This window comes from Montipora foliosa, chromosome 6 (genome assembly GCF_036669935.1).
Source record: "Montipora foliosa isolate CH-2021 chromosome 6, ASM3666993v2, whole genome shotgun sequence".
Classification (NCBI taxonomy): domain Eukaryota; kingdom Metazoa; phylum Cnidaria; class Anthozoa; order Scleractinia; family Acroporidae; genus Montipora; species Montipora foliosa.
In genome coordinates this window covers 44866297-44881296 of record NC_090874.1, presented here as the reverse complement: position 1 = coordinate 44881296, position 15000 = coordinate 44866297, and the positions used below count along the sequence as shown (strand labels likewise).

The 15000-nt window shown below is 38.9% G+C and overlaps 2 protein-coding genes across 8 annotated transcripts in view; both read right to left on the bottom strand.

Annotated features, from left to right (window-relative positions):
• Window positions 1–9884, bottom strand: part of LOC138007476 (AN1-type zinc finger protein 4-like) — a 17713-nt gene extending 7829 nt beyond the window's left edge. Inside the window, exons 1-9 of the mRNA XM_068854424.1 lie at window positions 9502–9884; window positions 7223–7298; window positions 6003–6070; window positions 4964–5018; window positions 3677–3736; window positions 2121–2198; window positions 1579–1642; window positions 1373–1453; window positions 221–291 (exon numbers count right to left, since the gene is read on the bottom strand). Of these exons, the coding sequence (XP_068710525.1) occupies window positions 221–291; window positions 1373–1453; window positions 1579–1642; window positions 2121–2198; window positions 3677–3736; window positions 4964–5018; window positions 6003–6070; window positions 7223–7298; window positions 9502–9604 (656 nt within the window). The 5' untranslated portion in view covers window positions 9605–9884. The remainder of the gene's footprint in view (window positions 1–220; window positions 292–1372; window positions 1454–1578; window positions 1643–2120; window positions 2199–3676; window positions 3737–4963; window positions 5019–6002; window positions 6071–7222; window positions 7299–9501) is intronic.
• A 3415-nt stretch (window positions 9885–13299) lies between these two features.
• The window catches only part of LOC138007474 (uncharacterized protein MCAP_0864-like), a 27776-nt gene continuing 26075 nt past the window's right edge, over window positions 13300–15000 (bottom strand). For 4 of the 7 annotated variants that reach the window (XM_068854417.1, XM_068854418.1, XM_068854419.1 and 1 more), the window contains exons 11-12: window positions 14828–14945; window positions 13300–14197 (exon numbers count right to left, since the gene is read on the bottom strand). In XM_068854417.1, coding sequence (XP_068710518.1) covers window positions 13608–14197; window positions 14828–14945 — 708 coding nt within the window. In that variant the 3' untranslated portion in view covers window positions 13300–13607. The remainder of the gene's footprint in view (window positions 14198–14827; window positions 14946–15000) is intronic. The other 3 variants (XM_068854421.1, XM_068854420.1, XM_068854423.1) reach the window with 2 other exon arrangements.

The window sequence follows — 15000 nt, the reverse complement described above, 5'->3', positions numbered from 1 at the left end:
CTTGAATATTTCTGGAACAAAAAGAGATATTTGAAAATAGTAAAGAGCATTTTTCTTCTCATGCAGGCTACTTATTTATGTCTTAACATGGCTTCGATAGAAAAGATGCGATTTTCGTCATAGTGGCACTTTAATAATGAAGGATAATCATTAATTTTATCTCCACACTTGCACTCATTGACTCGGCACCAGACCTAAATTTACACCACCCAAAAGTTACCTTCTCCTTGCACTCAGAATTGATGTGCTTGTAGGTTTTTCAGATGCTGGAGGCGCTGGTTGATATTTTGGCTGCAAATAAGTTATACAAGGAATACTAAATATTGCGATAACTGTGATGGGAAGAACGCTAATATTAAAGAGCCTTTGTCTCTATACCTGTGCTTCAAGGTTCAGGTCTAGTCTGTCACTTTCTTCTAGTTCTGGCTTTACATTTTTATCCACCAAAAATCATTAAGTAGGATTACAAAGATACATAGACCATTTTCATAATGGTGGCCAAATGAGATATCCTCCTGTTTTAGTACTAATAAGCCTTTTTAGCCTTGCTACGATCAGCAAATTCCAAAAGAATTGATTGCCATTTGTGAAAGAGGTCTATGCAATGACTCTTCAACCCCTAACACATGGTCAACTCCAGGGTGGGGCTAAAGTGGGAAGTTAAAACAGGGATGTTAGAGCAAAATCATGACAGACTGCTAAAAAAGAGTTTGCATGACTATCCTTAGTCTAGAAACAAAACAAAAAAAAAAAAGACAGAAAAAAGGTTGTTGAGTGACAAGGCACTTGATAGAGTCTTAGAGAAGTATCCATTATGGGAAAAAGCCAGGGAGACTTACAAAATGCAGTTAAATGTTAAATGTGATTTAACTTAGTTAATGAGAGGAATACGCATGTGCTGGTTGTGGTCAGTGGCTTTGTTACATGTAGGTACAGGACATGTATGTGCCATGATTTCCCATACTTGTGTGCTGTAGGGCGTAATCGCAGTGTTCTGGTTTTGTAGCAGGAAAAGCATGTTTGTGGAAGGTTTTTAGCAGTTGCTCCCCTCTCTTTTTACACTTTTTTAAAAATCAGTGTGACAGCTGCCAGTGTCTCCCATGCTGCATGGGGGTTCATGGCTGGGTTTTCCTGGCCATGGAATGCAGTTTCTATCCAGGAACTGGCTGCCAAAAGTGGAAGCTCCTGGATATCTCAGGCACCCAAACTTCATCACCTGGCAGCAGAGTTGTAAAATTGGAGTCATAGACTGGAAATACAGAACAGGAAGGATGGGGCAGTTTGGAGCTTTCTCATTCTCACATTCTAATTAATTCAGTAATGAAAAAAAAGTCCAAAAACAACATCTCCTTTGTATGGTCCACTTATATACCTTCAAGTTTCTCTGTGATTCCATTTTATTTTTCAACAGCCTCATCTTATTCATAGTGACACTGTTTTCTTTTAAGGCTTCCTAAAATGAGAGCAAAAAAAATTGGGGGAAAGAAGGTAAACATGTAATTATTTTGACAGAGGGCATCAATACAAACATATGTTAAGAAAAGTGCTTTCCTGTATCCATGAAAAAGCCCAACAGACCTGTGATATTGGAGGAGGATTCTCTTCTTCTTCTTCTTCATACAAATTATACATGGATGCACCACTAAAATGAAGCAAAGGGAAAACAAAATGTTATAGTGGATTAAGAATGATATATACTCCGGAAGACATTGTTTAATTAGGATTCCAAAGCAGTTGCTGCAGTAATTGGCATGGTCAAGTATCCTCCCTTGTCTTCAGCTACCAGGCTCATGTAACAAGTAACAAGTGGGTAATAGCTCCAATACCACACACAGCTTCTAATGCTTATAACATTTTACTCAAGTGGAAAGATGTAAATCACATCAAAATAAACAAAAGTTGGAGAGTTGCAGCAACAACATCCTTATACAAAGATCCTAATTTACATCCTCATACATGTAAATATGACCTTTTCAGAAACAGTTTGCATTATTTAAACAGAGAAATAGATGGTTATCCGGAACAAAGTTTATTTTGCTAACAAAAGAATAATTCAGGCAAACAACATTAACCTCATTTGATAGATTTTAACTAATATGGTAATTTATTTCAGATGTTACCTTAACGAGTCTGACAAAGGAGTAAGAGTGCCATCGCCCCTGTCAACTACTCGGAAAAAATTCAACTGGTCCCCATCCCTAATAACACAAGGTTACCATGAAACCATTAATATATTTTTTCCTATCACTTCAAACAAGAGCAATATTGTTAGAACATACTGTACAAGCACAAAATTTAATCATCTCCGTTCCATCATTGACAAAACCTGTTATATGCACATGCATGACTGTTTCATAGCATTGTGAACGCTATATATAACATTGAGACCATTAGACTAATGCTGGGATTTCTAAAATCTTGCTGGAGCAATATTGCTAGAGTGTGTATTTGTAGTTTGTTTAACCCATTGACCCCCAGGAGTGAAACTTAACAGATTTTACTCTGTCTAATGCAGGGATCGATGTCGTTAAGTGCCAGCTGCCAATAAAAATTGCCTTTCGAGAAAGGGCTGATCACCGGCTGAATTTTGGCTATGGATCGAAGTGACTGAGAAGATTGCAAATTATTCTCTACAAAGTTTAAAAGTCACTTGATGCATTAACAAAAAAAAAAAGAATATCTGTTACAGTTAGTATACAGAATTGTCAATAGAATTTATCCACACTGGAAATGAAATAAAAGTATTGTTTTAACCCTTTGACGTCCAAACCGGCCTAAACCAGCCAGACAATTTTACTCGTCGATGGGGAACCCCTGGGAGTCAATGGGTTAAGTACTGCTGTGCATGTCTTCTCTTTCCCTGTATTCGCCATCTTGAAGAATGCTGGGTGTTCAGAAACACTGGGAACAATCTTGTTACCAGGTCCCTTTGATGCTCAGAGCACAAACTTATTGCCTCAAATAGAATCTTTAACCGGATGAATTTATTCTTAGCTACATCCCTACTAATGCCAGACAATTTTGATCATCAACTGGGGAAGTCCTAGGGTACTTGGCGTGTCAAGGGGTAAATTGTCAAAACGAATGCTGACTTGAAAACTGACAACCAGTTCTCCCTGGGAGGCAAAAAAAGGCCATGCTGCAATGATACTTTCTCTGCCATCACACAGCGTTCATTAAAGGCACTTTCATCCACTGTTTATGAAAACTAGACAAACGAAATTAAAGCTCTGAATAACAAAAGAGCGAACATGTTTCATATACACAATTTCAAACATGCTAATGCATTTGCATAAACAAGAAAAACTTTCAGGGCCAATGAAACACAATCAATGAAAAGACGGAACAGAACAACAACAACAACTGCTAAGAATCCCAACTGGACGGAGGCAAACCAGTTGGCCATTTACAAGTGCAGCGGGGAAGTTGAACCAGGGACTACCACGAACAAATTCAGCAAGTAGTTAGAGCAGGTCTTGAACCCAGGATATTTGGATCTCAAGGCAAGCGCCCTGACCACTGGGCCACACTGCCACCTTAAAAAAACCGAGGATGCTGGGTCATTTCTTGATGTGAATTCGATCTTAGGTTCTCTGGTCTGAAGAGGAAAAAAAGTTGAACCAGAACAGATCCATGTTCTACAACCAGTCGAAAAACATACTAAACATGTTAGTACCTGAAAACAAGCAAGGTCACTTGGCGATTGTCTTTAGGAAGTTTGTCCCAGATTTCTTCTCTGCAAATAATCCAATAAGAGCCACTGTAACCACATATTGAAACACTGATGAATAAATAACTGCTGCAAATGGTCAAATAATGGACACGATTTAAGCACTAAATGTCCCTTGAGCTTGGCAATGAATTGTATCAAATCAAACAAACTGATATTAAGTTTGCAATAAGAGGATAAATAATCTGCTTTATTATATAATCAATTTGTTAACCTAAAACAAAATAATTTCCAAATAAAATCACTGAAAAAGCAACACAAGTTTTCAGGGAGGAGCATCTCATTTATTCATTCAATAGCAGGAATTACAAGGGCCGCAGAGTACATGTACATCTGAAAGTGGGGGGGGGGGGGGGGGGGTAGATTTGGGTATGGATCACGGAAGTCACTGGGAGGGTGACGAGGTTAAGGAGAAAACAACACCATGGGAAAAAAGTGGGAGTAGGGAGGGGGGGGAGGGCACTATAGCACCCCAAGCCCAACTCTCTCTTTCTCACTCAGTTGTCCTTAAGTATTACTTAAGGCTTCCCAAAATTAATTCCAGATATTAAACCTTACAAAATTTTTGTAAATAGGAACAGCAGGAGTAGACAGAGAAACTAAAATACACCATCTGTCTCTTACCGGTATGTGGGTAAAAGGTAAAGTCTCTGTTACGAGCCTGAAAGGCCCATCAGGCCGGCCCTTATCTCTGGTTTCCATAGCATGAAGCGACAAGGAGTACTTCTACTCCCCCCTGGATGGGATGCTAGTCCATCGCAGGGTTACCCCCAGCATTTTCGTCGGTACCCATTTATACACCTGGGTGGAGAGAGGCACTGTGGGAGTACGTGTTTTGCCCAAGAACACAACACAATGTCCCCGGCCAGGACCCGAACCCCGACCACCCGATCCGGAGACGAGCACTCTGACCATGAGACCACTGCGCCTCCCACACCGGTATATGGGTGCAATGGAGAAAACCGATTCCTTGTCCAGAGAAAGAAATAGTGATAACTAACAACATGCCAATGGCACAATAGAATAATTTTTGAGATATACATATATATATTCAATGGAGCTTCTGCAAAGGCTGAAAGTTCCAAACAGGAGCTTGACTTATATTTGTAGACAAAAAACATATTGATCAAGTGGGGATCAAGATCAGCAATGATGCTCAAAATGATGATTTCACATTTTATTACACACATGTAAACACAAAACAAATGAAACATTGGATGACCAATCAATTACCTGTTTACTTCCATGTATTCTGCCATTTCTCTCAGAGTGGGATCTTCAACGGGTACTACAGTCGATAATACACAAAGAAAACTGACCGTTATTTAAAGGAGATGTGTCACGAAATTCAGCCAAATTCAGAAACTGGAAAATGGCAACCAAATCAAGTTGAATGTAAAAATAACTGCTCGAAACATTAGAGGAGGGTTTGAATAAAAAAGCAAATACAAAAGGAGACAGGGATGGGCAAAACTGAAGAAGATTAACAATGGTACCGTAATAGGACTAAGTGGAGTCCAATTCGGTCTGTAATCATACAAATGATTAACAAAATCGGAGGACCGGGTTGCGGGAGTCGGATTTATTTAATCACGAGTACATGCATGATTACAGACCAAATTGGATAACACGAAGTCCTGTTAACAATTAATCGTATCCATTACAATTTCTGAGAAAACAAAATGCATTCCTTTTTCACTGTCTTTTGTTACAAATTCATCCATTTTGGAAAATTCCACAGTTTGGTCATGTAAGTGGTTGTTGTTATGGTTATTGTGATACGTTCTGTGATTGGTGGATTAAGCTGAGTGCACGTAATATGATTGATTGATGTAACTCTCCAATTACAGGTGTCCGATCACAGCCCACTGTCCGATTACAACTTGCACAATAATTAGTGAAAAACAAAGCAGTTAATGCACCAATGAAATTTAAGAAAATTGTAATGGTTATGATTAAAATGGATATTTGAAAACTGTTCAGCCTAACAGTTTTTCAAAGTTTATTTGTGTTGTTTGTGTTGTTTTGCTACAAAGCTTTGAAGTAAGTTCTAGGTTAACGTTGAATTGCATAGTCAGAAGGGGTGAGTACTGTAATAATATTGGTAAAACAACACAAAATGAACTGCACTGGAGTCACACATCCTCTTTTAAATAATAATATTTACAATGTTAGTTTTACTTTTGCTTGCTGGTAGTTTCTCCACAAAACCAAAAAAACTTGTCGTTACATAGGCCAAATAATTCACTTTAATAATAGTTAAATTACTCACTTCTCCGTGTATTGATAGGACCTCCTCTCATGGCCAGAACCAGCTGTAAAGTTGCACCATCAGTGATACTGAATGGAAAACAATAGAAAGTTCAAAAGTTTCACAACACTAATTCCTGGAATAGTCTGTTTACTTTCTTGTCATTTACCATTTAAGAACTTGACCAATGATTCAACATCTTCAGGTCTCTTGGAAACATCCTTTAGACTAAGTCATGTCTCAATGGAACTTTTGTTAGAGTGCTTTAGGCAAAACCAAGTGGATAAATGTACCCCTACTTCAATGGCATCTTCAATAATAGTATTTTCAATGAGGGAGTATTAAAGAGAGGTGCATAATAACTGCAACTACTGATGTTCATGAAGTAACTTGTGACCAAGATTTTAGAACCTTTTCAAGCAATTTTCAGGCCATTTCCTTTCCAGAAAACATTTTTATTTTCGGTTCTGTCAAACAGCTTCACTGAACAGTGATCAAAAAAATATACAAGGTGTTCCTTGTACCCCTGGGTAGTCCTGAGCACTGGCTCAGTTCTTCATCAGCAGATCGGGACAATGCCCAAAATACAATGTACCAAACATTCTTCAATTTTAGGCACCTTTCAGTTTGGGTTCTTAACTTCAACCTTTACGCGGAAAATAACAAGCTATGTAAATCATGATGTATGTCAATTCCAACTGAAGGAATTTCACAATGATATAAACGTAAAAAGGTACGAAACAATATTGATATGAGAGTAACGATCATTCATGATCACGCAATAACAATTAGCATGTGTATTCCTTATAATTACAAAGCCTATTTTTATCCACAAGGATTTTTTTGGACAATTAAGAATAAGACAATCGTATAAGAAAAAAAAAAAACGAATGACCTTTTGACTACGCATCGGTCAAGCCTGCTTGTTTAATTAATACAGAAACATTGCAAAATCCTGCACAATTTGCCTCCAAAATCGCGCACCCTGTCAGAAGCCCAGTACAGGGTAATAAAAGGTACCTCGTAATAATCAAGTGTCAGGTTCATACTGTAAAATATGGCCCACATTTTGTCCAGTTCCATTTATTTGCACTCCTGCCATAAATTGAACTTGATAGCGAGGGGAGCCATACCATAGAGAATCGCCTTAGAAAATTTGGTTAGGAAGACTGAACAGTCACGGCGACTATACTCATTCAGAACGTGGTGTGGTGGTAATACATGTATGTTGAAATACTGACTTGTAATCATGGAGGCAATAATCGTCTTCCAGTTCCATTGACCGCCATATCAGGTGCTGCTGAGACATTGGGATTCCTGGAAAAGTTAAGGAACATGTATTGAGATATTTCCTGAAGAAATCGTGATGAGCCATAATATTATTACTTGATCTGAAGGAACAAAGTGTTGAATCTGATTACAACCTTTTTGTTTTATCATCAGGTTTCACATTTTTTTCCCTCCTACATAATTTGTTCATTGGAAATTTATTCATTTACATGTCATTATTATTTTTTGTAATTATATTTCTGATTTACATGCATTGATTAGCACTGAAGTCACATAATATGCAATCATATTTACAACTTTTCAAGGTTCAAGGTATCACAAGTAGATCACAGGACTCCATGATTCAGGCTCCTTAACAACTGTGTATTATTTTTGTAGTAGCCAAGGATGATGATGATGATGATAATGATAATAATAATTATTATTATTATTATTATTATTTATTCTTATTTATTATTATTATTACTACTATCACTATTATTAGAACATTAAATTACGTATAAACTTGAGGATTTTTTGTATCAGACGCTTTTGTGTTTTCACTGCATAAAAATTCAGTTGTATTGCAATACTTGGAAACACATCTAGAGGGCCATAAATTCTTTCATGATCATCTCATGAATGTAGGTTACTTGTTTTTCAAACACTGCATTACGCACCTAGTCTTTAGCATCTTGTGTTCGTGCAGATGACAATGATGAAATGAGAGACAGGGGCCCTGGTAATTAATCACTCCCAACTGCAAGCTAATGGGTACTTAATTACAACCGGTGCAGCTCAATGAAATCGGGACGAAAACATGGATAAGGTGCCTTGAGAATGAATTTTATCATTCATGATTGATCCTAGAGCACAGAACCATAGCCAGATGTAATAACCTGGGAGTTGTTGTTGTTTTTTTTTTTTTATAAGGGAGGAAACCCTACTACCAAAAGAAATAACCTGACTCAGGTTGAGATCAATAATTGCTATTGAAACTTAAGTTACATAGGTGGGAGGTACAGATGATAATCACTATACCAGCCTGACTTCCTAGGGTATGCAGTATTATGTCCTGCAGGACTTAACGTTTCAGAACAAGTGGGAACAGGCGTTTTCCTTTGAGCAAGCTTTACACCATAATGGAATACAACTTAATGAATAAAGAGGGAGTCAGATTATTCCTGCCATTACCTAAACTCATTTTGAAGAGTCCATGATAGAACTTTACTCCAGAGAGCTTTTACTGCAATTCATTTGATTTTTAAAAAGTAGAATAAGACTTCAAAATGACAGAGACTCCAAAATTCCGTTTGGCAAATGGAGCAATATTTTTCCCTTGAATGGACCAATCTTATTCCCTAGAATACTGTTTTCTTCCAATCTACATTATTCTTGTGCACTGAAAACAGTTCATTCATTCACAACTCAGTGCTACAGACTGTACACCTTCATTAACTTCTGAGCAATATACTGAACATTAACAATTGTACAAATTCAACGATAAAGATTCAAAACAGATCGATAACAAGAATAATGTAAGTAAAAAATCGATGTCAATATATTAAGCCTGAATAGTTTTACGTCATAATTTTCGAGCAGGAAGGGCATCTATCATGAAAATATTGCGAACAAGCTAAGACTGTAGACAATCGAACCAATTTTTTTTACCAGTTTTCATTTTTTATTATCATTATTTTTGGCTGTCAGCGATTCAAACATTATTCTGATGTTCGAAAGTGGCGGTTGAAGTCTTTCTCTTTGGAATTTGCTCCCAGCATAAAATTTCAAACACATACTTTTGTCGACAAATTATATTCCTACCATGTCGTCTGATCAAACATTGCCCAATAATATACGATACATGCACATCTCGAAACGAATATACAACGCAGCCATATGCAGGCTGAAATAATCCAAAATTGATTGAGTCTTTTCTCTTCAAAATTTATAAATGACAAGAATAGCACAGTTACTGAGAAAAGTCTGAACAAATGGGTTTTAAGTCCGTTTTTAAGGCTGCAATGAAGAGTGAATACCACACATTTTAAATTATTTATGTGAGAACAGACCTTCGAAGACACGTTCATATACTTACAAGTTTTCAGAAAAAAAAAAAGATCCAAGTTCTTCTTTGTAAGATTAAGGTTGCGTTATTTATAATCTATGCGATTTTTGTAGTGATAGCCTTTTTGAATTCTTTCAACACATGCACTGTTTCTAAAAATTAACACTTAGTGATTAAACTCACCTTCCAGACGTTGAATCTTGGCTTTCACGCTCATAATAGTTTCAAAAGGGCTAACTCGAAGTTCAAAGGCAGCTCCAGTTAATGTCTCAATAAAAAGGTCCATCTATGGACCTTTTAAATGCTGCTCAGTACCGCAATTCAGCACAAAAATTCCTTAACCACCAAACACTCTCCACCACCGATCCATATTTTCATGTCCGCCATCTGTAAACAACTCTTCACAAACATTCTCAGCTTTTTACCCATACTACAGCAAAAACCAAGCGTGAGGAGACCATCGGCAAAACCCTAGCATTTGGTGCAAATCGGCGAAAAATTTTACTTTCAAACATCATGAGAACAACATATTCTCCGACATTTCGCTTCTCGTTTGTTCCAAGGATGCCCGGATGAAAAGTGGTTGTCATAGAAACTCCATAATTTCGCTTGTAAACACAACAGCGCACAGATTACACACGAAGTACAAATTATTACGCGGCCTTCTAATTGGTTTTTTGGGGTGCTTTGACGTAGGTCTCCTTAATGAATTTAATAAAATCAAGTTAATACAATTGAAACAAAATTTCTCCAGCTTTGAACTTTGATTAAATCGGAGTTTGGATGGCTTTTTTAACTTTATCCCTGGCCTCATAAAAAGGTTATTGAGTTTCCCTCTCTAAATAAAGGGTTATAAAAAAACCTTTTTAGAGTCAGGCACCGTGACTTGAACTCCAAGTGATTATTATTGTGATTATCATTGTCTTTAAACTAGCTAAGGGGTGTTGGATTTAGAGGTGTAACTGTTCCCAACGGCTCTCAACCGTCATTTTACAAAAGAAATCAGTGTAACGTAAATTGTGATGAGGAGTGAAAACCTCTCGGAGCAGAGTAGAGAACCAACAAACTCAACCTACTTATGACGTCGAGTCCGCGAAGGCCGAGTGCACTCATCACTATAACTAACAAGTTTATTTATTTTAAAAAAAATCACAACTGGAAGGCGAGTCACTACCCCAACTCTACTCCCCGGCAGAGTACGGCTGGGGTCATTCCTAGATGGTCACTCATCCAGAAACCAACTCTACCCAACTGGGCTTATTAAAAAACATTGATCATCATTCGGGAATCCATGTCAGCCCCGCGAGCCAACCGTACTTTCCAAGTAGGCTAAAGGTGGGTGACACCTATATAGCCGGCGGACACAAATGCTCTTCCTGTTTGGAGAATCAAAGATCAAGTATAATGTAGATTTTTCATGAGAGGGAAAGACACGAGTAGTGCAGAAATCGGTGCGGGATAGGCTAGATAGGGATCGGTAGGGACAATAAAGTAGGCAGCAAAACGCAAGAAATACTGATGCATGGTAGCCACTGGCATATTTGGCATTGAACTTGTTGGCTCAAATTACTTGGTATTACATTCTGGGAAAACCCCTCTTGTTTGGGACCTCCATTTTCACAACCCCATTATCCAAAGCACGCAGTCGGCTGTGCATACAGAGAGTTTGCAAGGTATTATGGCTACTACTGAAATACAGTCGAACCTCCCGTAAACATCCTCGGGACCAAGGGCAATTGTCCACTTACGGGAGGTTGAAAAAAAAAAAAGTTCAATAGAGGGCATATGATACACCACAACAAGTAATTAACGATGAAATGATATATGAAATGAATCATACATTGAACTGCGGATATGAAATCTACGAAATCAAATGAAGCTATGATTCTTGCAGTTATAAACGCAATTTTAGTAATTTCATCGTTGATTCATTTATCACGGGAACATTAGAACCCACAAATGACCAGCTCCCAATGTCAGTGGCTTCATAGTTCAGGCGGCCAGAGCGTCGCACCGGTATCGTGAGGTCACGGGTTCAAACGCCGTTGAAGTCCTGAATTTTTCAGGTTTCTCTACGCAGTTACTAAAAGTGAGGATCTTAGCTTCATTTGACAGCTTGTAATTGTGTTGCAAGGTGTAGACAGGCCAAACACGACTCTTATTGATCAAGACAAGAAATTCAAAGACCTGAGAGCTTCGATCTAACAAGTGAATCTTTTAAAGACCTCCTTTTTTTATATCAAATTACGGAGGGTTTTTAAAGATTTCTCTAAGTAAGGGCTGGTTTTGTATAAGATGCCATTTCTTCATTAAAATATGTTTGAGATTGGGTGACGACGTACCTGAAGCGTGCCTCTAATTCAGCAACGGTTGTTATTACGGGAAAGCGGACAACAAGAGGAGCAGGATATGGGATGGAATTTCCTTGCGAGTTTAAATTTCAAGGAGACAACTTTTCGTGCGACTAGAACAGTGTGCGATGCAGGGGCGATTAAAACATTAAAACCGAACCCAGTTCGTTAGAAATTTTCTTCATATTGTTTACTGTCCAGAGAGGATATTCTAGACCCTGAGGACCCCGAATAGATTTCCGTGTCTACTTTCGATAGACGTCAGCTCACGGTAGGATAAATATATAGAAATCGCCGGGAACGCGGTTTGGTGTCCGCATTCGAGTGGTACCCGCTTACAGGAGGTGTCCGTTAGCAAGGGGAAGGGGGAGAGGGGGAAGAAGAGAAAGGGATATATATATATATATATAGATCTGTAGGAAGTAAAACGATCGTTTGATCCAAGCTTTTTATCTAATTATATAGATATCTATATAGATATATATATATATATATATTTAAAGTAAGCGAGGTATACTCTTCATTAAAGTCTGTCTGATGATCGCGTAAGCGTGAAACTGAGTCACAAAAAGTTACGTCTTATTGATTAGTTCAACCGCAAGGATAGACTATACCCAAGATTTCTATATAGTAAAACACTTGTAAAATCAATACGACCACTTCATCCGGGAACCGAGTGGCATATATTTCGTATGCAACACGAGTGGTCAATCTGACGACTCAACGAAACGAACGAGTGAGATATTCCTTCTTCCGCTTAAGTTTGTTGAGTTTCACTTCCAGTTTACGTAAAAGGCGATCTTTCAACTTCAAGGCTTTGGATTCAATAGTAGAGTAAATACAGTTGAAATTAAGCGATGATATACTATATTGAATCTTCTGTTGAATCCGAAGCCTTGAAGAAATCTGACCTAAAATGGACAGTTTTTTGCGCGCTCCGTCAACTGAAGTTCCCGTTCTGTTGCGAAATCAGTCTAATAACGGGATAATATGCGGGAAGAGGAAAATCTTTAGGGATTAGCGAGGGACGAGCGGGCCTTCCACTTGCCTCGCCTTCTATTCAGACTACCTGCATCTATCTGGATGGATGATAAGACCATTTTCGTGATACATGTACCGCGAAACTGACCATGAAAGATGAGATGAGTTCTCTGCAAATCTACGACTAAATGACTAAAGTTCCAGTTCCATGGAAAATGGGGACACACAGCGAATCTTTAATGCTCTTTCAAAGATTTAATCTTGTTCGCGTATAGTTTGGTTTGTCTCAAAAAGTTGCTCGAATAAGTTTGAAAAACGCAAAATTTGCAATCTGCTAAAGTTGGTTAAAAGGACTGAAGAAAGTGATGGGATATAAGACGTTAAGTTAGTGAGGGGTGAGTTAGGGTTCCAAATTGTCTGTGTAAGCTGGCGGTTTTGTTAGAACGGGCGGCAACGAAAAAGGCGCCCACAGAACGAAGGACGCCGCAAAAACGACGAAGGGTGAGGAGAAACCTTTCAGCTTTGCTTCTCTCTCGCGCACTGCACAACAAAACAAAACCACCAGCTAAGAGACTAAGGTTCATGCGAGGCCACGGAAATTGTCTAAAGCTTGAACGGTGGGTCCTTCTATGTAACTTATGCAGACATCAAATTCAATCATCTTTTATTGATAAATTGTTGCAAAATCCGAAAGCCCAAACAGCAACCTACAAAGATGGTACGAAAGTTCATTTAAAAGTGCGAATGAGTGGCATGAAAAAGTGGTAAACAGGTGTGTACTGTGAAATATCAAGGTCGAACAAGACCGGTAGTTAGGAAATTACGCTGGTCGAAGCCTTGGCACCTAAACGCGGAACTCAAATCCCAACCTCGTTACCAGGGTCTCCATTGTCGTTGAAGAGACAAAAAGAGACCCTGAGAACAAGGTTGCTCAAATCCTTGTACTCAAGCGTAATTTTACAAGAACTCGACATGAGATACAGGGGTCAGTTTTAGCTTTTCTTCCTCTTTCGGTTTCTCCTGTGACGCCATGGGAGACTTGTTCTCTCTCCACGACTTCACTATCTTTTCAATCGCTCCAGGCGTCCATGATTGTGAAAGAGGTGAAGCCTCTATCTTGCTCAACAGCTTCGAACGAGACAGTTTTCTTACACGCGGAGTCGTTGCACATAGCTTTCTGGATTTACTATTGTCTATTTTTTCGACGTGAGATCCTGTCTTTGAATGAGGACTTGTCCTATTTATGCCATCATTGATACTAACAAAAGAAGGAGAAGCGATATTTCCTGGACTCGATTTGGCACACTCGGAATATGATGCCTCTGTTCTATCAGTTTCATTTGGGCTTACAGAGCCTGCGCGTCTCCTCCCTGATTTTCCAGACTCTGACCCCGAGTCTTCGCTCTTCCTGTAAACGAGCGAGGATGTGCAGCTCCGCGTGCGCCCTTGAGCTGAATCTGATTCAGATTCTCTGCCATCTGAGTCCTCTTGGCCTCCTTCGATGCTGGATTGGGAGTCAGATCTTTGGAGCGAATGTCTCGATTTGTCTGCAAAAAGGAAGTTGCATGAAAATGAGCGTATTAATTAAGAGCTTCAGCATACATGTACTCATAGTTTCCCTGTCATACTACAAACAGGAAATCAAGTTATTAGGAGCGAGTTCTTCCAAGTAGGGATGGTGGTAATTGGATGAAATTCAATTGCAAATTGCACGTTTCAGACATTGCTACCAAGTTCAGATATAGAGAACTTATTACTGGAGCTATCTTAATCTTGAGACTTGAAAAGAAATCATACTGGCATTATGGCACTTTCAAAGCCAGTTTAGGTTCTTGAAACATCTGAAATCGAAAGAAGCAACAACCTCATTTCCATGGCCTATCTTAGAGCCCAACTCTTGTCCGAGAAACAGCCTCGGCAAGTAATTTGGACCAGAAAATGTAATTTCCAGCATGAAACTAAGGCAACTATTTGTTTGATCTCCAATGAACAAATGCAAAGCAGTGCTACTCTCGTGAGACAAAAATTGCGCGTGACAATTGTGCGACATCTTTGCGTGACCGCCGTGCGTGAGAGTGTTACGTGACCGCCATTCGTGACAGTGTTTCATGACCGCCGTGCGTGACAGCAGAGACTGATACATGATTGGTGACTGAGTGAAGTGCAGTAAAGACCACCTTCCGGTAGATGCTCTGTGCTGGCGTGAGGTGATGAATAGAACGAGCTAAGACCTTTCTGTGCCATGGTGATGTTCTGCTCCGCTTTCTGGATGTATTTGCTAAGTTGAACATGAGTCTGAAAACAGGATGCAACAGGATAAAAAAACACGTTACACGACACAGGAGTATGA